This window comes from Acartia tonsa, chromosome 1 (genome assembly GCF_053477335.1).
Source record: "Acartia tonsa isolate MP-2025a chromosome 1, ASM5347733v1, whole genome shotgun sequence".
NCBI classification, from domain to species: domain Eukaryota; kingdom Metazoa; phylum Arthropoda; class Copepoda; order Calanoida; family Acartiidae; genus Acartia; species Acartia tonsa.
Window position 1 is genome coordinate 1,930,663 of NC_137260.1, and position 20,983 is coordinate 1,951,645.

At 32.8% G+C, this 20,983-nt stretch overlaps 1 protein-coding gene and 1 long non-coding RNA gene across 2 annotated transcripts; both read right to left on the reverse strand.

The window, feature by feature from the left end:
* Positions 1 to 5,522: 5,522 nt before the first annotated feature.
* On the reverse strand, positions 5,523 to 7,823 carry LOC145327561 (uncharacterized). The gene is made up of 4 exons (XR_013882187.1): positions 7,803 to 7,823; positions 7,535 to 7,634; positions 7,135 to 7,216; positions 5,523 to 5,897 (listed from the first exon to the last, which is right to left on the reverse strand). It is a non-coding gene; the product is annotated as an uncharacterized LOC145327561 (long non-coding RNA).
* A 4,661-nt stretch (positions 7,824 to 12,484) lies between these two features.
* Positions 12,485 to 14,614, reverse strand: LOC145327855 (uncharacterized). Its single transcript, XM_080171422.1, has 3 exons — positions 14,507 to 14,614; positions 13,870 to 13,927; positions 12,485 to 12,823 (listed from the first exon to the last, which is right to left on the reverse strand). Exons 1-3 carry the CDS (start codon positions 14,525 to 14,527, stop codon positions 12,585 to 12,587), a joined length of 318 nt encoding a protein of 105 aa, XP_080027548.1. The 5' UTR covers positions 14,528 to 14,614; the 3' UTR covers positions 12,485 to 12,584.
* Positions 14,615 to 20,983: the final 6,369 nt, after the last annotated feature.

Here is a 20,983-nt window from a genome sequence, read left to right on the forward strand (position 1 = left end):
CGAAAGTTATTAATTTTATCTATAGATTTAAGTCTTAGGTATTAGGCTATTTTTTTCTTACCTAGAGATAAAATCAACCTTATTCGACGTTCACTCAAAGCCCAAAAGTAATGGACTTAAAAGTGTATTAAACTGTATATAAGACATTTGCGAATATATTGATACCATTAATTTGCCTCTTAGATAGAAAAAAGTATGTTTTTTTAATATTTTTCTCTTGCTACAAATCAAATTTCAAATTTGAGTCACCAAAAATGCTAAACTAATTTTTGCTCTAGAAGAATCAATTTTTGGAGTTAGAAAGTGCTTAATACCTCATTTTAATCGCCTGGCATTGCTTTATAATATACAGGTAATGACTTGGTTTTTTATGGAACAGCTGACTAAAAAATCAAGGTTTTGTGATAAACCCACTTTTGTTGTTGCTCCATAAATGATATTTTTTTTCCCAATTTTTTTGGCTGTAAAGAAGCTTTATATATTCATATAACATCCACCTAAATTTGACTTTTGATATTTTATTTATAACATCACCAGAGGGAATTGAATTTTGGAAAAAAATATCAATTTATATTTTACACTGCTATGCATTGTTCTTGTTCTTGTTTCTAAAAAAAATTTATATTATAAAAAAGAGAATTATTTAACACTTCTATAGGTATGTTTATCATTTTTCTAGGCTAAATATAACTATAATTACACCATTTTAAAGTTAGACATATTAACACAATTATTGAATCGGTCTGTATTATTAGGCTGGCAACTCTTAAAACAGCTGCATTTCATTATCCTATTATATATAGTAATTATTATATGTATAAACACACTTAATTTTTAAATTTTTTATTGATGGAATACATATGTTTCTCTATAAAAATAGATCATCAGTTCCAACTAAGATGTATAAAATAAGAGTTAAAAAAAAATATATATATATGTCAATGCATTTTGAATCCTTTTAAAAGACTAAATAAGAAAGAAGTGTTAGAAAATTGCGTCCCCTGCGGGGTTTTTTACTGCTTATATCCTCTTAGGGTTGGGGGGGAATTAGCATCTTTATATAAAAAGGGGGAGGTGTTTGAAGAGAATCTTTAAAGAGAAAAAAATAGGTCATATTTTATCATTTGCAGTTTTACAAATTAATACATATTATATAAAGCTTTTTTGTCTGTAGCTTAAGATTTCGGTTAAGTATAAGGCTATTTTACTAATTTCCTTACTCCTTTAATTACAGAGCTCCTAGATGCTTGGAGCGCAGCTGCTAGTAAATAAACAAAGTAAAATGATTCCTGAATAATTGATTTACAATTTTAAAAAGCAAAACATTTTTACAATTAGGATGTGTATATCCACGCCATGGTTAGCTCTTTTTGTTAATTCAGGCGTGTTAGAATTAATCTTAAATGTTGGAAGATGATTTTTGTAGCAGTAAGGTACTTAGCAACTTTATAATCATTACTTTATGTAAAGGGATGTCCCGGTGGGGGGGGGGGGGGTTAGGGGGTTAAGGGTTATTAATTAATTTGGGGCGACCCCATAATTTTTAATCTTCCCCTTCCCCCCCCCCCAAAAAAAAAATATAAAAAGCTTTGACGTCCTTGCCTCTATTATATAAAGATTACCCCACAAAATGAACATGGGGATGCCCAAATTTAGATATTTCAATTCTCCCCCCCTTCCCCCCAAATCAAAAAGCTTGGACGTCCTTGATTAAGTAAGCTCATTTAAAACATACTGAAATCAATTTGTGTACAACAATTATCCTATTTAGTTTTTTAGTAGTGAAGCTACTCTATAATTCAAAATATTTGTCCGTCCATTGTCTGTCCATTCATCTGTATGTCTGTTCATTGGTATGTCTGTCTGTCTGAGACAGAAAGGGGAAAACGATATTTTCTCGGCTTCTATAAAAGATAGAAGGCTGAAATTTTCATGGATTGAATATTCTCTCTCTCTATCAATACTCCATATTTTCATCAAGTTTCATTAGGATTTGCCAAAAAACTGGGGTGGGCTATATTGATTCCTACATTTCAAGTTTTCATGATTTTCTCTACTCCTATTTAAGTTAGATGGTTGAAATTCAGGGATTGAATACTTTGATATTTTGCATAATTTTATCAAGTTTTATTGAGATTTACTTATTGGGGTTCTACCTCAAACATAGGAGTCCCAAATGTCGGAGTGGACAAATGCAGGAGTCCCAAACATCCGAGTGGACAAACGTAAGAATGGGACAAATGTCAGATTGGACAAACATCAAGGTGGACAAACGTTGGAGTGGAAAACATTGGAGTGGAAAACATTGGAGTGGACATTGCTTAAATAAAACCTAGGAGAGTCTACTATTTTAATAATATTACAATTTTGAAATTTTTTATACCCTTGTCTACAAAATAATGACTATGGCTACAGCGCTCAGCCCCCTAGCCTATATCCTAACCTAACCTAACTAAGAAAAGTAACAGGACGAAGGTAGGGGGGGCTGTGTTTGTATAAAAAAAATTCAAAATTGAAAAAAAAGTTTGGAACTCCTGTGTTTGTCCACTCCGATGTTTGTCCCAAAAATCCTGCGTTTGTCCACTCCAACGTTTGTCCCACTCCTGCGTCTGTTCCACTCTGACGTTTGGGACTCAAGCATTTGTCCCTCCAATGTTTTTCCACTCCTACATTTGGCATGGAACCGATTATTGGTTGGGGTGCTAGTTTGATTCCTAGATTTGTAAGTTTTAAGGATTTTCTTTACTCCTATTAAAAAAAATTTAAAAGGCTGGTTTTATACCCCCTATAATAAATTAAGGGGGGTGATGATTACCCCCATCCCTAAAAAAAATTACCCTTTTACAAGCACCTCCCCCTGGATACTCCTGCACTCCCCCTTGTAGTGACTAGGCCAACTTTATGGTCTCTGGTTTCAGGAAGCCCATTCAATTATGAGAAGTTCACATTATAAGAGCACTCTTATAGCATCCTCTCTATTAGCATTACATGTGTAATGCATTATAGACAGACAGAAAGATATTGTGAGGGATCCTACACTTTATAACACCTTGTTTTGCATGGTAAAAATTGTTCCAATAGTTCTTGATATTGATATTTTATTTAAAAATTACAATAACTTGAATATAATGATGTTTAAAAAATGCTGAAATTATAGTTATATTTAGACTAGAAAAATGATTAACATACCTATAGAAGCATTAAATAATTCTCTTTTTAATTATAAAAATATTTTTTAGAAACAAGAACGAGAACAATGCATAGCAGTGTAAAATATAAATTGATATTTTTTTCAAAATTCCAAAACTATCCAGGGTCCTATAAGAAGCATCCATAAAACACAGAACTCAATAGGTACTGTAATGGTCGAAATCTTAAGCTGAAGACAAAAAAGATTACTACTTTATATAATAGGATAATGAAATGCAGCTGTTTTAAGAGTTGCCAGCTTAATAATACAGACCGATTCAATAATTGTGTTCATATGTTATGATGTCTAACTTTAAAATGGTGTAATTATAGTTATATTTAGCCTAGAAAAATGATAAACATACCTATAGAAGCGTTAAATAATTCTCTTTTTTATAATATAAATTTTTTTTAGAAACAAGAACAAGAACAATGCATAGCAGTGTAAAATATAAATTGATATTTTTTTTCCAAAATTCAATTCCCTCTGGTGATGTTATAAATAAAATATCAAAAGTCAAATTTAGGTGGATGTTATATGAATATATAAAGCTTCTTTACAGCCAAAAAAATTGGGAAAAAAAATATCATTTATGGAGCAACAACAAAAGTGGGTTTATCACAAAACCTTGATTTTTTAGTCAGCTGTTCCATAAAAAACCAAGTCATTACCTGTATATTATAAAGCAATGCCAGGCGATTAAAATGAGGTATTAAGCACTTTTTAACTCCAAAAATTGATTCTTCTAGAGCAAAAATTAGTTTAGCATTTTTGGTGACTCAAATTTGAAATTTGATTTGTAGCAAGAGAAAAATATTAAAAAAACATACTTTTTTCTATCTAAGAGGCAAATTAATGGTATCAATATATTCGCAAATGTCTTATATACAGTTTAATACACTTTTAAGTCCATTATTTTTGGGCTTTGAGTGAACGTCGAATAAGGTTGATTTTATCTCCCGTACCTCTTAAAAAAACAGGGTCCCTAGATGCTAGGGGCACAGACGCTAGTAATATATAATGATCCAATATTCGTTTTCCTTTCATTTAAAACGGTGAAGATATAACTCATTTTTTCCGGTATGGCTTCGAAACCGATTAATATCACATAGATTAAAAGCGGTTTTTAAGCCATACTGAAAAATCGTGTATCTAATTGTAATACAGACAATCATTTACAAATAATAAAATATAAATCATAAATTTAATACCAACACCAACAAAACTTAGTATTATTATTTTTCATTTTTCTATCCGTGGAAAGCTGTGTATAATATGATGTTTTAATTCAATAATATAATTTACTAATAAATGTAAATTGAAGAATTAATTCCTATTTTGTTGGCCCCGAGAGAATAAAATAAAACTACCAAGCCAAAAAGTATATCTTCAAAAGTTCCTTCTAAGTTTCAAATTTTACGTCCATAGTGTGCAAAAGAAAATTGGCGATGCTACCCATATTCAAGAAGATATATGCCAAATTAAAAGTATTTTATCACTTTTTTCGGACACTTTGAAAGTATGAATATTATTGAAGATAAAATCGTTCATTCAACCTAGTTTGGGTCCAGGGCAGGTTTAAGTTTTAATAGCTGATAAATTGATATCCCCTCTAAAAACATAAAAGGGTTGTGTTAGACAATTAATATCTAATTAAACACTTATTTTGTTTACCCATTGATTGAGAAATCGTGTTTATAAAACTTTGGATACCAGTGTAATTTACAGTCCAATGTCCCCTCCCTTCCTTCCTCGCTGATTTATTCTTAATCTGCATATACACAAAACAGACATTATCTTGATTCCTAAGGTCTTTTAAGCTTCCCAATATAACATTAAACTATAGGGCTACCTATAAGTAGAACTCTAGTGTAACATCAATAAAACGAATGAATTTGGAAACCGACTTAACATCTTGTTCTGAATATTTTGCATTGAATATTTGCCTGCCATTATTTAGACATTGGGGCTTTATCAGCAGATTTTTAGTGGTAAATTCACTTTGTCCGTCCGTCAATATGTCAGTCATAAACGTAAATGTTTTCTTTTCTCTTGTGCTAATCAAGATAGACTGTTTTTGTGAAGATATTCCTTATCAAATCACGTTTAAAACACATTCTTTAATAACGTAATAACAGTGTCCCAACTGTTTTACCCATTTGTTTGTTTTCTTTCATGCATCAAAAGAGATTAAGACTTGTTTTTTTACAAAGATTTTGTGATTTTTTCTAAGATTTAAACTTTTTTTATAATAAACTTCAATAATTGCCCATTAATGATTTTTTGTGCTACGCTAGATGTTGTCATTCTTGTTTTTTAGTAAAAAAATCCATTAAGTACTCAGTAAATATTATTTTCTTGAGTTCTCCATTTCACAGAAGGTTTAAATAAGCACTGGATTAGTATAGTAATAGAATAATTATGATTTTTTCTACTACCTCCTTCCCCCTTCAATTACAGAGCCCCTAGATACTAGGGGCTTAGCTGCTAGGAAAAAATACACAAAATAGTCGAAATCAAAATTAGTTTACAATATCATTCAAGTGGTTAAAATGAATTTTGAGGTTATTTTAAAAATCGTTATACAGAAATAACACTAATTGACTGCTTAACTTATAGAACAAAAAGAAAATTGTCTAAATATCAACATTCAAATTGTCTGACCCAGTCAAGATGACCCCCATCGATCCAACTCTGAAAAGTTCTTCTGAAATTAAATAATAAAAAAGTCAGTTTCAGGTATTTTAGTTCTTAACCATGAACAGTCGGGCGATAGGCGTTTAATCCTCCCTCCATCTGTCATGACTGTTCAGGTTTAAAATTGAGAATTCTTTGATCCAGCTTTTTTTATAATTTGAGTCTGTCCGCAGGTTCAGTACTACGCCCGTCTATCCATCTGTCAGTATGTCTGTACATAATGGTTAGCTCTTATCGTTTATTTATGTTAAAATTGTTCTAATAATTTCAAACTTTGCATAATGATTCCTGTAATAGTTAGATACAATTTAGAAAGCGTAGCAACTCTATGATCGATAAAAGAAAGTACAATTAAATACATCCTGACTTTTTACTTTTTTGAAAACAAGTTGTATGTTTGCTTTTATGGATGTTGTCATCCTGGTTTATGTAAAACTAGCGGCAACGCCCATAGAGGCACATGAGGGGAAGAGGTGGGTTGATTTTGACCACCAATTCTTCTTTTTTTTAGGGGGGGGGGGGGAAACCACCTACCATTATTAATTTTAGTTTTTAAAGAAAAATTTAAAGAAAAAAAATATTGGGTGGTGATTTCTTTCCTGAGCTGGATCTTTAAATCGTTTTTATAGTGCGCTGAATCGGGGCGATTCAGAGGTGATTTGTAGGTGCGCTGGTGGTTAGCCACAGCGCGCTTATAAAACATTGATATTTAAAAGATTTTCGGCGCGGTGTTGTTAAATCGCTTGCGACACTCAATAAAATATCGATCCGCGCCAGTACAACTTTATTACATAAGCCGTGTCAGTAAGGCATTTTATGTAAAATTCCGTGTCAGCATGGTATTTTTTATAAAACATTAATATATAATTTATTTTAAAAATAACTATAAAAATGTTTTTACAATAGTTTTGCAATAAAATATTAAAGTAATTAAAAAAAAATATTTATTTATTAAATAAATCACCCCGATTTAAACTGGCAATGCCACTCGGTAAGTGGCGTTGCCGCGCCGGGCCCGCGCCACTGCCCGATTCAAATCGCCCATGCAAATTCGATTTAAAGATTGATATTAATAATTTGATGGTGCGCCAAATGAATCGCCCCGGTTTAAATCACCTATAAACGATTTAAAGATCGAGCTCTGGGCTATCTCCCCAAAAATAGTTATAACCTAATAGTTTGTCCTAAGAGAATCATATCGGTTCAGCAGTTAGCGAGATCCTTCAGTACAAACATTAAAGCCTTACCTTAAGACCCGAAAGGTGCTAATAGGAAAACAGCCAGAGTAATCAGGACCATTGAAATCAAAAAACCCTGCAAGTGCGCAATCTAAAGAAAATAAAAAACTTTCTTAGAAAGTAAAGAGAGGAGGGAAGGGGGGGGGGCTAAGGTACAAAACAAAGAATTTTTATTCATGCAAAATAAATAATGAACGATTTTTTGTCCAAAAAAGGTCTTTTGTGATTTGTTTCTTAATGTGATTGGTAACATGTTCATTCTATAAGTTATTTAAAGAGAATATGAACTTACAATCACTTTATTCTGGTTTCCTGTCTAGATTTTGGCAGCTATATTTATATTGAAAATTATTAGATTCAAAGAGAATACTTTTGGTATAATTTAAGAAAGAAGGAAGATTTTATTTACCTTTTCTACATCGGGGCCTCATCCCATTACTACTTAGAGATTGCGGAAAGGAAGTCACAAGGAAGTCAAAGTCTGTTCTGTATCCGAAGCATAGGTTCAACTGATAAAAATCAATTAATCTTTAATATGGGTGACAACAACCATAAGTAGCAGAGCACAAAAAAATCATGAATAAGAAGGGGATTTAGAGAACATTAGTTAAAATTAAGAATATGGGAGAGAAAAAAGTCACAAAACCTGGGTTAATATGAAGTTGTAAAGAAAATACCTGGGTTAATATGAAGATGTAAAGAAAATACCTGGGTTAATATGAAGATGTAAAGAAAATACCTGGGTTAATATAAAGATGTAAAGAAAATACCTGGGTTAATATGAAGATGTAAAGAAAATACCTGGGTTAATATGAAGATGTAAAGAAAATACCTGGGTTAATATGAAGTTGTAAAGAAAATACCTGGGTTAATATGAAGATGTAAAGAAAATACCTGGGTTAATATGAAGATGTAAAGAAAATACCTGGGTTAATATGAAGATGTAAAGAAAATACCTGGGTTAATATGAAGATGTAAAGAAAATACCTGGGTTAATATGAAGATGTAAAGAAAATACCTGGGTTAATATGAAGATGTAAAGAAAATACCTGGGTTAATATGAAGATGTAAAGAAAATACCTGGGTTAATATGAAGATGTAAAGAAAATACCTGGGTTAATATGAAGATGTAAAGAAAATACCTGGGTTAATATGAAGATGTAAAAAAAGCAAGCTTTGATTAAATTCATTTTTTAATCTAACTGAGCGCAGCTCCAGTCCTATACTATGGATTAAATATTAAATTTTGTTTTGTTTATTGTGTTTGTTTATATTCTTTTACAGTCCAAAGGTCATACTTTAAAAAAAAACAAGGATGACTAAATAACAATGTTTCGCCGCAATTTCACTAGAGATCTTTTAAATCCAGTCAAACATTTTAAGGAAATGTCGTATTTTTTGATTCAACAAAGCAAGGTTTAAAACATAGGAGATTTTCACAAAGAGCACGACAAACAACCCAAGGAACGCATCCTTTCCGATACAAACAAAAAAATAAGGATGACAACATCCATAAAAGCCAAGCTCTGAAATGGAAGGACAAACGAACATTAACACTTGTTGAATGTCAGCACTGAATATAAATGCATATGTTCATACAAAATTATAAGTAAATTTGTTGCAAAACTGATTAAATACATGTTACTGTTTAAGGACGTACTGACGTTTTTAAGACTTGATTATAGAGATGCTTTGCTTATAACACTATACCTTGTTGTACAGGAATCAGTATATCAAAAACCAGATGAATCGGATAATTTTAACATACAAAAATTTGTTGTCAAAAAGTAAAAAATCAGCATGTTTTAAATGGACGTACGGACTTTCCGGTAACAATTATAGAGTTGCTGCGCTTTCTAAGTCGTACCTACTTGTTAAAGGAATCATCATGCAAAGTTTGAAATTGATAGGACAATTCTAACATGCCTAAATTAACAAAAAGAGCTAACTGTAACGGACGGACAGACATACCCTAATTACAGAAAAAATATTTTGCATGGGTCATTTTTTTGCATAAATAAACCATATTTTGGCTGGGGGCCAAAATTTTAACAAAATTTTTCTAGGACAGAACACTGTGATGTATATGTAACCATAAAATTAAAATTGGGAAGTGGCTGCAGTAACAAATCTATAGTATAGATATATATACAGACAACTACCTTCCTTCATTTTTCAAAGACCTCTTTTGTCTGCTTCTAAATAATTTTCTGCTAATTGGCTATGTTAACATAAACGACACCCTTGGTTGATTTTCAAGGACCCAATAGAAAGGTTGCAAGAGACGGTCGCGATGGGGTGATACAGTTGTATAACCCTTTCTCCCTCTAGTGTTTTACTCTAATGCTGCAGTCACCTTTTCCCCCACTACCTGGCAAAACCCTGGGCACGCCATTGTATTTAACTTCTAGGCTAGCCTATAAAATACGGTCGAATGGACAGACAGATGAACGGTTGTCTAAATAATAGAAAAGCTTTCCTTAAAAAATTTTAAGTTGTTAAAATCAAGATACAAAGTTCATTAAATGTCTGAACAATATGTGTATAACAGTCATGTATCTTATCATAAATATTATTTGTCAAAAATCCTTATACTAAAGTAACAGAATGTTTGTCTGTCTGTTTGTGTGTACTGAAGGATCTCGCTAACCGCTGAACTGATCGGGCTCTCCTTTACAGGGTAGCTTCTCATAGGTCCCCCAACCCCCCCCCCCCAAAAAAAAATGAAAAATACCCCCCCCCCCCAAAAAAAAAAAAACTTAAATTTTTTTAACTAAAAATAAAAATGAGGGGAGGAACACCCCCCCAGAAAAAAAAATTTCCAACCCCAAAATCTTAAATAAGAAATAGGATTATCAAATTCGATTCCCCCCTCCTCAAGTGGCCCTAGAGGCCTCTAGGGGCGTAGCCTCTAGTTAGAAAATATAGGGCCAAGAGAGGGAAGTGACAAGGAATTAAAATTTCCTGGTACCCAAAGTTTATAAACAAGTTATCTTGTTAGTTTGCTCAAAAACTTTGGCTGCTTTATTTTGAACTAGCGGCTACGCCCCCTAGAGGCCTCTAGGAGCACTTGAGGAGGGGGAGTCGAATTTGATAACCAAATTTCTTATTTAGACTTTTTTTTGGGGGGGGGGGGGTTGCCCCCCCCCCCTTATTTTTAATTTTAGTTTAAAAAAATTGGATTTTTTGGGGGGGTATATTCATTTTTTGGGAGGGGTTGGGGGTGTCCCACCCCCCAAGAAAATAGTTATAAACCTTACCGGGACCTATGAGAAGCTACACTATTAAGGAGAACCCAATCGGTTCAGAGGTTAGCGAGATCCTTCGGTACAAACAAACACACAAACACACATACACATAATCAGACATCCTGTTACTTTAGTATAATGATTTTGCTTTGTTGCGGTAGATATCATCAACCATATCGGTCCTGCGGTGAGCGAGATCATGAGAGAGACAAAAAAAAACCCATTACATCCCATCCGTATGCAAAGTAACAGGATCTCTGTCTTATCTTGACAAGCGCAACTGTCTGATAAGGTTCTCCTTTACAGGGTAGCTTGTCATAGGTACTTGGAAGGCTTATAACTATTTTGGAGAGGGTACTTCCGCCCTCGCAAGAGATATCACCCCTAGAATACCCTAAAATCTGAAATTTTATATTGCGTTATCAAATTCAACCATCAACCCCCCCCCCCCTTTTTCAAGTGCCCCTAGAGGCCTCTATGGGCTTAGCCGTTAGTGTAAGGATATAGTATTTATGCCAGAACTGTGCAGAAAATGGCAAATTAAAATGATCTTACTTCCTTCAATGGCAACCATAATATTCAAATAATCTTATTTTCTTCAAAGTATTGACCATCCCCCCCCCCCCCATTTTTAATAGGGTAGGAAGGGGTTCATTGCTCTACTAGGAACTTTGAGGGAATGCACTTGTAAATGTTAATGTAACCCACTTTTCAGATCCTAAATCAAATATGTAATAAATGGCTTGCAAATTTGTTCTGAAACATGGACATAGATAAAAAAAAATAATGATGTTGGGTGCGTGACATTGATAGTTAGAGTAGGGTAATGCCTTTGCCCAAAAAAGGCCCAGCACTTACCATTCACATTTAGGACTCCAGAAAAATGTCGTGCAATCAAATAGTTGGTTGTCTGTTGGGTGTAATAAGAGTTAAAGGAGTGATGGGCTCCATTTAGTTTCGGAGCCGTTTGATTTTGGTGTGGCTCCGGCTCCGGCTCCAACCTAAAATCAAGAAAAATTCGACATATATTTTTCCCCCATAAAAAAAATATTTTTTATTTTTGACTTTTGAAGGTTTTAAAAGTTCATTTTTTTTTTATAAAAATGGACTTGAAAAACTTAATAAGGGCATTTGCACATGACAAAACAAAGTTACCAAATTATAATTTAAAAAAAATCTCTTTATTTATCTAGTCCAGAGCCGGAGCCGTTTTTTAAACGAAAATTACGGCCTCGGTTCCAGCAAAATATGGCGGCTCCCGGCTCCGAAACACTGGACCTAACGATAGTTGTCATAAACAGCAGCTTTGCCCGTTTTAGATAATTAATTTGATAGTAATATGAAACATAGTCATTAAAAACAAAAAATATGCCAAATACTCTATGATTAAAATTAAAGTATTTATTTCCTTGTCCCATGAAAAATGTGCAAAAAATTCTCCTCCTACTCATTTTTATGTGTTATGTTAACTTTCTATAATTTATATTAACAAGGATGACAACATCAATAGAAACTAGGCTCTAAAAACAGACAGTGTAGGAAAAACAAACACTAACACTTGTAGAGTGTCAGAACTAAATAAGCAGAATGAAACTTTATAAGTCCAAATAAATTACATAAATACATAATGCTGTCTAAAATGAAAATAAAACTAGAATGCATTTCAAAGTATTTATTTAATTTTGATATCAAAATTACAATAACTTTATAAAAAGTCTAGTCATTACTAAAATATCATATGTTTTATAAAAAGTAATGACTAGAATTTTTATTCTATAAAATACTAAACATGTTTAACCTCAAACCTTTTTAGTGTTATCCATCAAAAAGAATAAAAATTTATATCTTAGTTAGTTAATAATGCCATAAAAATGTCTAAAATATCAAAAACACATGGTCTTAAATAAAGTTGAGGTATGAAAGTTTAGTTTAAATACATGTATTATGTGCAAAAGATAGTGCTTTGTGCTAATTTATTTTCACAGTAGCCCCAAAATTATAATAAGTTTTGTATAAAATATAATTAAAATAAAAAATAAATTATTTCTTTAAATTTTACATTAAAAACCTAAAAGTTGAAAAGGGCTGGACTACTGTTTTTTTTAGGGCTAAGTAATTGCAAAAATATTATACTTCCCTCTCCATTTATCTTAAATTTTGAGAAGTATTGATTTACATTGCATTTACCTATCCCTAAATCCCTTTTGCTTGTTAATAAGCATCAGCAATCTCTGCCTCAAACTGGGGGCAAAGCTTTATATCATGTAGACAGAAACCAGTTCTGAAGGGACTTGGCTTACAGCAGTAGGTTCCTCTAGGGCAATCTCTGTTTCCTCTGCATCGACATTCTTTAGGATCTCTGACACAACGACCTGTGCCTGGGCAACAATATGGTTGATCTCGTGGACATCTTATCAGTTTGCAGGGAGGAATTGCTGATGGGACAATATCTAAAAAAGGTTTTTAATCTGAGAAATAAAACTTACAAAAAAGATAAAAATTGTTTCATATTTTTAGTAGTAAAGTTACTCTATAATTTCAAATGTCCGTCCGACTGTTAGTTACAAGGTAGAATAATTTTTTTTACTACTATTCAAAATAAACGGCTGGATTTTTCTGTGAATTTTCTCTTGACCTATTAACATCGACTATCCTATAATAATATTTCTCGTATCCATTCGAATCCGGTGGATAAGAACCGGTTCTCATCCATATGAAAAAAAAACAATGTCTAGCATCGAATTATATCCAGTTTTCTACAAATATGAAAATATACAATTATAAGATGAAAATTTTTAGCCCGTGCCTTCGGCATCTTGGGGCCAAAAAACTGGTTTAATCTTATAATTGTACATTTTTATATCTGCGGAAAGCTGTTTATAATGCGGTGCGAGAAATAACTATTATCATTGTATCAAGTAAAATAGCTATGGGAGGCCTTAAATGGTGCTTGCACACAAAGTGCCTGTTGAGCATTGATAACTTAGGTTGTTTTCTTATGCCTAACCCAGCCCTGCTGGGCTGACAAGTAGCCAAGATAACCTAACCTAAACTCACACAAGGTAATAAAATAAACCACGAAAAGCTACACCATTCCCCTCCTTATTTTTAACTTAATTTAAAACAAGGATGACAACATCCATAAGTAGCGAAGCATAAAAATTAAGGATGGATATCTGGAATTAATAATAGAGCAGTGTAATACAAAATGAAAATTAAAATAAAATAAGTCACGAAACCTTTTATGATTCATAATGTGTAAATCTAGGAATAGATCTAGCACCATAACCGATTAGTATATCTTAATAAAACTTTGTGGAACTATACAGAATTCAAACTTATTTAATTCCTGAAAATTTTATACTTCTATCTGGAACAGGACTATAGAAAATCCTGAAAACTTAAAAGTCTAGGAATCAATCTAGCACCCCAATTAATTGGCATATCTTGATGAAAATATGAAGGATGAGAACTTATTTAATCCCTGAAAAATCACCTGGCTCGGCCACCTCTTGTCCTATAGCCAGGCAAACCATCACCAACATTACTGGAATCTGATATTAAACAGCAATAGAAAACATTAAATTTTTTGGGCATAGTCCCTTTCGTGGCAACGCCAATTAAGGGGCGTTTTGTCGTATTTTCACAGTAGCTTTTCTCATATTTATATCCCATTCCGGGGAGTCTAACCCTGTGGGGCAATCACCTAACCTAACATAACCTAAACGAACCTATCAAAAGCTACTAACAAAATACGACGAAACGCCCCTTAAGAGGCGTTGTCACGATAGGGACTATGCTTTACATAATTAATTCATTAATTGAAAATCAATTTTGACAACAACAATAAACTGAGAAAAGATTTTTGCTTGAATATCAAGGACAGCAAAACCTATGGTAAAATAAGTTACAGTGTAATTGTCTTTTTAGGTTTATCAACCCCTTTGTAAAAAGTTTAGGAAAAATTTTAAACTAAGTCTAATAAGGCAAAACTGAATGCAATGATTTTATTTAAAATGATAACCAAAAAGTTACATTTTTTTTCATTTTTGCTCAGACAAACATCAAAACTTAAAGAATAGCTTAAATAATAAAAAGTTTAGGAAATTTTTTACATAAAATATTATACATACCACAAAAATTTTGGAATTCATGTTGTTTCTTCAAGTTACGAAAACGTACTGATTATTTACAAAAATATATTAGCTTTAAATATTCCATTTCCCCATTAAAGATGGGATTTTTTAAATGGGGTCTTTTAAGGGGGGCTATTTATTGATAATTAAGTGGTTAGAAAATTACACTTTTTTCCATAAAAAATTAGTTTTAATAAAAATGCCTACAACAAGATGGCTTCATTTCCAGTATATCTTCAAATCAGATTATATCTGCTTGTTTGAAACTAGTCATGGGCATACTGAAAAATCATGCATCGTATCGTATTATCGACAATTTTCTACAAAAAAATATAATAAAAATCATTACATTAAGACCAGAAATTATTTTTGTTATTTTTTAACTTTACTCTCCGCGGAAAGCTGTCTTTAATACAATGCGAGAAATAACTATTCCCCTCTAGAACGGACTGACAGACTTACAGATAACCGAACATATAAAAAAATCCATAGAGTAGCTTTGCTGTTAAATGGAAATTAAATAATTAAATTTTATGAAAACGTAAGCTCATAAAAACAGACAATTATGGTTAAATTTTTCTTAAATATTTTAATGTTGTATCAATTGACGTCAATGTTTAATTGGGGCCCCTTCTTTCACAGTTCAGACGCTATATCAAAATAGCAATAGTTTGATCAAGTTTAGAAGTACAAAAAAGGACAAAGGCATAGGTTTTTATGTCTAAGTAAGCTACAAGCGAACATGTGGTATAAAGTGATTGCTATTTGCCTAAGGCCCTACCAGCCACAGCGAACATCACTAAGGTCTTTTTAGCAGCTGTGTCCGCTGTAATACCCAATCATTCAGCTTAGACTATACTGAAGTAGCAGCGGCAATTAACCGCGTTGATTCCAGAAAGCTGGATGGCTTGAGGAAAAGTCAGGGCCCACCAACCGCAGCCATCAAATTAAAACACAACCTCCCTGAGCCGCTGCCAGCCTAAGTCACCCTCAGCCGCAGTTGAATGCCGACCCCCGGAAAATACATTTAAAATCAGTCTTTCAAGCGGATTTATGTTGAGTTAGGCATTCTCTAGTCCGGGCCAATCCTGATTATTTGAAGGCCGTTTATAAGCAAGCCAAAGTTGTTAAATTAGAATGCCAAGCCCAAACGCTCATTGCGGTTTTGACTGCTGAGCCCAAATAGAATAAAACTTTTCTTGGTAAAAAAAAATTGTTACTTTGGGGCCCTCATTCAAACACTAAAATAAACCATGCGAAACCAGCACTAAAAAAATATGATCAAGTAAATTTTTTTTTAAACTTACATTTTTTACCCCGATACAATAAGAGAAAGTAAATTGTAATATTAGAGTTAAACACTAGAGGGGGAAGGGGTTAAATATCTGTATCTCCTTATCGCAGTGTCCTTGCGCCGACTCTAAATTAGCTAATTGAAAATCAACCATTGGCCATGGTGTCGGTTATATTAACACAGCCAAGTAGCAGAGAACAGTATTCTAGCAGACGAAAGAGATAATTGAAAAAGGAAGGGGATAGTTATCTGTATATACATCTATACTATCTATAATACAAAGTAGAACGATGTCTGTCTGTCTGTCTGTCTGTCCGTCTGTCTGTCCGTCTGAAGCTTAAGATCTCAGTAACCACTGAACCGATTGGGCTCTACTCTTCAGGGAATATTTCTACTGGTCCTGTGATGGTTTTAAGCTATTTTCTTGGGGGGTGGGACACCCCCAACCTCCTAAAAAATGAAAAATAACCCCCCCCAAAAAAAGTTTTTTTTTTACTTTTTCTTTTTTAATCTAAAATACTAAAAATTAGGTTGATCAAACCTCTTGAGGCAAAGCCCCTAGAGGCTAGGGGCGAAGCCGCTAGTAGATCTTATATTGTATCAATGCTATAGTTTAGAAAAATTATTTTTGATTTCAGCTGATTTTGAAGGTTGGTTTTTATCTGCCCCCAAAATTTTTGTTTTTCATTATTAAAAATTCAGGGCGACCACCGCCTTTTTGATATTAATATTGAAAATAACGTACTACAAAAAAATTACAATGAACACAATAACGTACATTTTTTGGAAAAAATAACATACAATAACGTACCATAAAACACATATACATCTAAAATACAAAGTAGTACGATGTCCGTCTGAAACTTAAGATCTCAGTAACCACTGAACCGATTGGGCTCTACTCTTCAGGGAATATACCTACTGGTCCTGGGATGGTTTTAAGCTATTTTATTGGGGGATGGGACACCCCCAACCCCCCCCCCCCCTCAAAAAATAATATCCCCCACCCACCACTAAAAAAAAATTCTTTTTAAAACTGAAATCAAAAAAGGAAAGTTCAACTACCCAGCCTCCCCCCCCCAAAAAAAAAAAATTTCCTTCACCCAATTTTTTTACTTTTTCTTTATAAATCTAAACCTCTTGATTAAACCTCTTGGGGCAAAGCCCCTAAATGCTAGGGGCAAAGCCGCTAGTATATCTATAATACAAAGTAGAACAATGTCTTTCCGCTAGTATTTATAGAAAGTAGTATACATTATATCAACTTTTGGATTCAAATTAAGGAAAAAACCCTTTCACTACCAATAAAATATCAACATCATATTCTACATTTTGATTTGAAAAAAATCACAGTTGTTTAAATTTGTCATTTACATAAATTATATCATGTAAAAATATGGGATAATATGGGATAATTGAAATTTTATGTAAATTACATTAAATCTTTAAATGGCGCGCGAAGCACGCCATAAATTTTTCTACCCCCCTGAAATCTGTTTTGGGTGTTAACTACCCCCCCTTAATTACATTTACCCCAATTTAATCATGTAAATAGTACCAACTAATAATGAGGTTTATATTCATTTATTTAAGTACGATTAAATATTCCAGCATCTTTGCCCCCAGCCTCTAGGGGCATTGCCAAAAGAGGTATTGTAAAGTTTTTTTTTTTAAGGAAGTTTCCCCACCTCACTTACTTGTTATATTTTATAAAAAGAAAGAGAATTTTTTTTGAGGGGGTATTCTTTGCCTAAAACCACAATAGAACCCGTAGGTATATTACCTGAAGAGTAGAACCCAATTGGTTCAGCGGTTACCAAGATCTTAAGCTTAAGAAAGACGGATAGATATACAGACATCGTTCTACTTTGTATTATAGAAAGTAGTAACTCATTTCTATAAGTACAAGAAAACATAAATATATCAACTAAAAATTATCTTGCTAACTGATGAACAAATATCATACTCTTTTAAAGTTTAACTTTGCATCTGTCCTGATAAAGTTTGTAATTGGTTTAGAGGAATTTATTTTTATATTTACTGAAATGCTTGATTGAGTTGAGTTTTTTTTATTTTATGGAAGCTTCACTATGACGTTATAAATCCCAGGATAAATTGGTAAAATGGTGCGCGAAGCGCGGAGAAATTTTTTTTTGTAGTTTTTATGATATACAAATACTTTAATGATTACTAATACTAATCATACATTACAGAAAAATGTACAATAACGTATGCTGAAATGTTCACATTGTACACAAAAATCAATAATGAACAAAAACGTACCTAAAAGTGGTGTTCAATATGAACATATTGAACATTACGTACATAGTGGTCACCCTGGAAATTATTCTGGTAAAACTGATGCAATTTTTGAATTTATAGAAAGTAAAATCAGGTTAATTAGTCCATACTACACGTTCTGAATTTTGAATAACAATATTATATTTTCTCTATATGGCAAGTCTATTAGAGCAGATAAATAGCAAAAAGCGAGGCTTCATAATGGATTTATTATCACCTGGATGTTGCGCCAGATTTTTCAAGTACTTTGAATTGATTTTGTGATAAAATCAATACTAAGCCCCCATTTACCCCAATCTCTTTCCTCCTACTAAATGAACGAGCTGACCAATAAATAATATTTGCTAGCTAACATGACAACAAAATTTCCCCAGTCAATATATCCATGTATGTACATCCTATAACCATTGGCTACATAATCTATAATACAAAGTAGAACGATGTTTGTTTGTCTCTCTGTCTATTTGTTTGTAGCGAAGGATCTCGCTAACCACTTAACCGATCGGGTTCTCCTTAACAGGGTAGATTCTCATATGTCCCGGGAAGGTTTTTAACTATTTTGGGGGAGGGTACAACCACCCTCCCAAGAAGAATAACAAAAAATCGAAAATTTTAAAAATATATGGGAGACCTCAACGTAACATAAAGAGAATTATTGTAACATAAAGAAGTAACGTAGAGACTTTAACAAATAAAAACATCTAAAAAGTGCCACTAGATGCCTCTAGGGGCGTAGCCGCTAGTCTAGTAAAAAGTAACAAAATTGTTTTTTTTTTAAATGGTCCTAGAAATACTATTTTTCGATTTTTTGATAAATTTCACCATAGGAATCGTATCACAAATCTCAATTAAATGAAATTTTCTTATGTTGGGATTTTGAACTAAAAATGGTTCTGATAGACCGAGCTCAATTTCTCGCAGAGGGGTCAAATTAATAGGGTCAAACGTGTGTAATTATTTATTCTAAAGTTAACAAGTATTTTTTAAAAAGCGAAGCTTCTCTATAATTAGGGTCGGTCCGTCCACACGTAATAGTTAGCTCTTTTTGTTAATTTGGACAGGTTAAAATTGTCCTATCGTTTTCAAACTTTACCTGATGATTTCTATGACGAATTAAAAACTCTATAATCGTTATCAGAGAATATCAGTATGTACAATTATAATATGTTGATTTTTAACTTTTTTGACAACATTTTTTTCATGTTATGTTATTCTATTCATCTGATCTTTCGAATACTGAGTCCTACTCCTAGGACAACAAAGTTAAATGTTATAAGCGAAGCATCTCTATAATCAAGTAATAAAATACAATTAAGTCCTTACACAGTATCCTATATTTGAGCAATTTTGCAACAAATTTACTTACAATTTTGTTCATACTTCATTTTTGACACTCTACAAGCGTTAATATTCATTTGTCCTTCTTTTTTATTTTAGAGCTTTGCTTTTATTGATGTTTTTATTCTTGTTTTCCAAGTTTATATCGTTTATTGGAGAAATTTTGCAACATTTTAAGAATAAATTCATTCAATTGGTTTGGTTTACATAATTTTTATATATTTTAAAAAAGCTTATTTGCTTCTCACATAGCCTCTAGGGGAGGTCAACTGATGACAGAAAAAAAGCCTAAAACTATCCTAAGACATGTAAAAAGCTTTACTAAAAAGTACAACCAATCGGACCATCATTTTCCGAGATCTTTTTATGAACAGAAAAGCGTCAAATCTGATTTACGGACATTCATGATTATATAGAGAAGCTTTGCAATTAACAGGTAGATAACACATGTAACAAGGATGACAACATCCATAAGTAGCGAAGCCCAAAAATTCATGGATGGGAATACGGTTGTTTTCTTAAAACAACAGGAAATTTAATTTTTATATCCTTAACTTAAAAAATTTGGAAAATCGGACATATACATAAGAGAAATTGAAAAATAAGGAAAAAATTAAAAATAGCCAAAAACCTGCAAAAAGGCAGTCTGACTGTCATGGTTGTTTTCTTTAAACGACAGGAAATTTAATTTTGATATCTATAACGGAAATTTTTTTGGAAATCGGACCATTAACACCAAAGATATGGAGAAAAATGTGAAAAATACAAAAATAGCCAAAAACCTGTTTAAGGGTAGTCTGATCGTCATATTTGTTTTCTTTAAAAGACAGGAAATTTAACTTTGATTTCTATAACTGAAAAAATTTTGGAAATCGGATCATAAGGTGGAGATATGGAGAAAAATGTGAAAAATACAAAAGTAGCCTAAAACCTGCTAAAAAGCGGTCCGATCGCCATTGATGTTTTATAGTGAATTGTGCTGAGTAAATCCCATTTCCCCCATAGCGTTACGGACTGACTGACTGACGGACAAAGTGAATTATAGAGTAGCTTCGCTACTAATAATAACTTAAACAATTAAAATGTTTTATTTTGTATTACTCCCAATTAGACAATGCTTCTAGGGCAAAACTTGTGAAACCATAACAAAAACTTTGGATCTACTGCAGTTCACGGTAAAATATTGCTGGTAAGCAATATTTCCAAAAATCTATGAATTGTAAAGGCTGCTAGCTGCCAAACGGCTGAACGTACAGATTATACCCGCACACCATTTTAAGCGGCATAAGAAGGCCTACAAATAATCTGGAATGGCCAAGATCCAATTATGCACAGGGAAAGCTTCACTGAAGAAAAAAAGCGTAAAATAGGTCTTTTTCGCGCATTTCTCTGCACTGCGAAATAATTATGCATTATTGATTTGTGGCTATTCCAGATTATTTGTAGGCCTTCTTATGCCGCTTAAAAAGTGTGCGGGCATGCTCTGTACGTTCAGTCGTTTGGCAGCTAGCAGCCTTTAAAATTCATAGATTTTTGGATTG

Bases quoted from the DNA above. Each gene is read 5' to 3' on its own strand.
- LOC145327855 (XM_080171422.1), bottom strand. From the start codon at position 14,527: ATGAATTCCAAAATTTTTGTG. The intron at 13,928-14,506 runs GTATGTATAATA...GTTTAATATCAG, and splicing joins TGAATTCCAAAATTTTTGTG to ATTCCAGTAATGTTGGTGAT. The intron at 12,824-13,869 runs GTGATTTTTCAG...AACCTTTTTTAG, and splicing joins ACAAGAGGTGGCCGAGCCAG to ATATTGTCCCATCAGCAATT.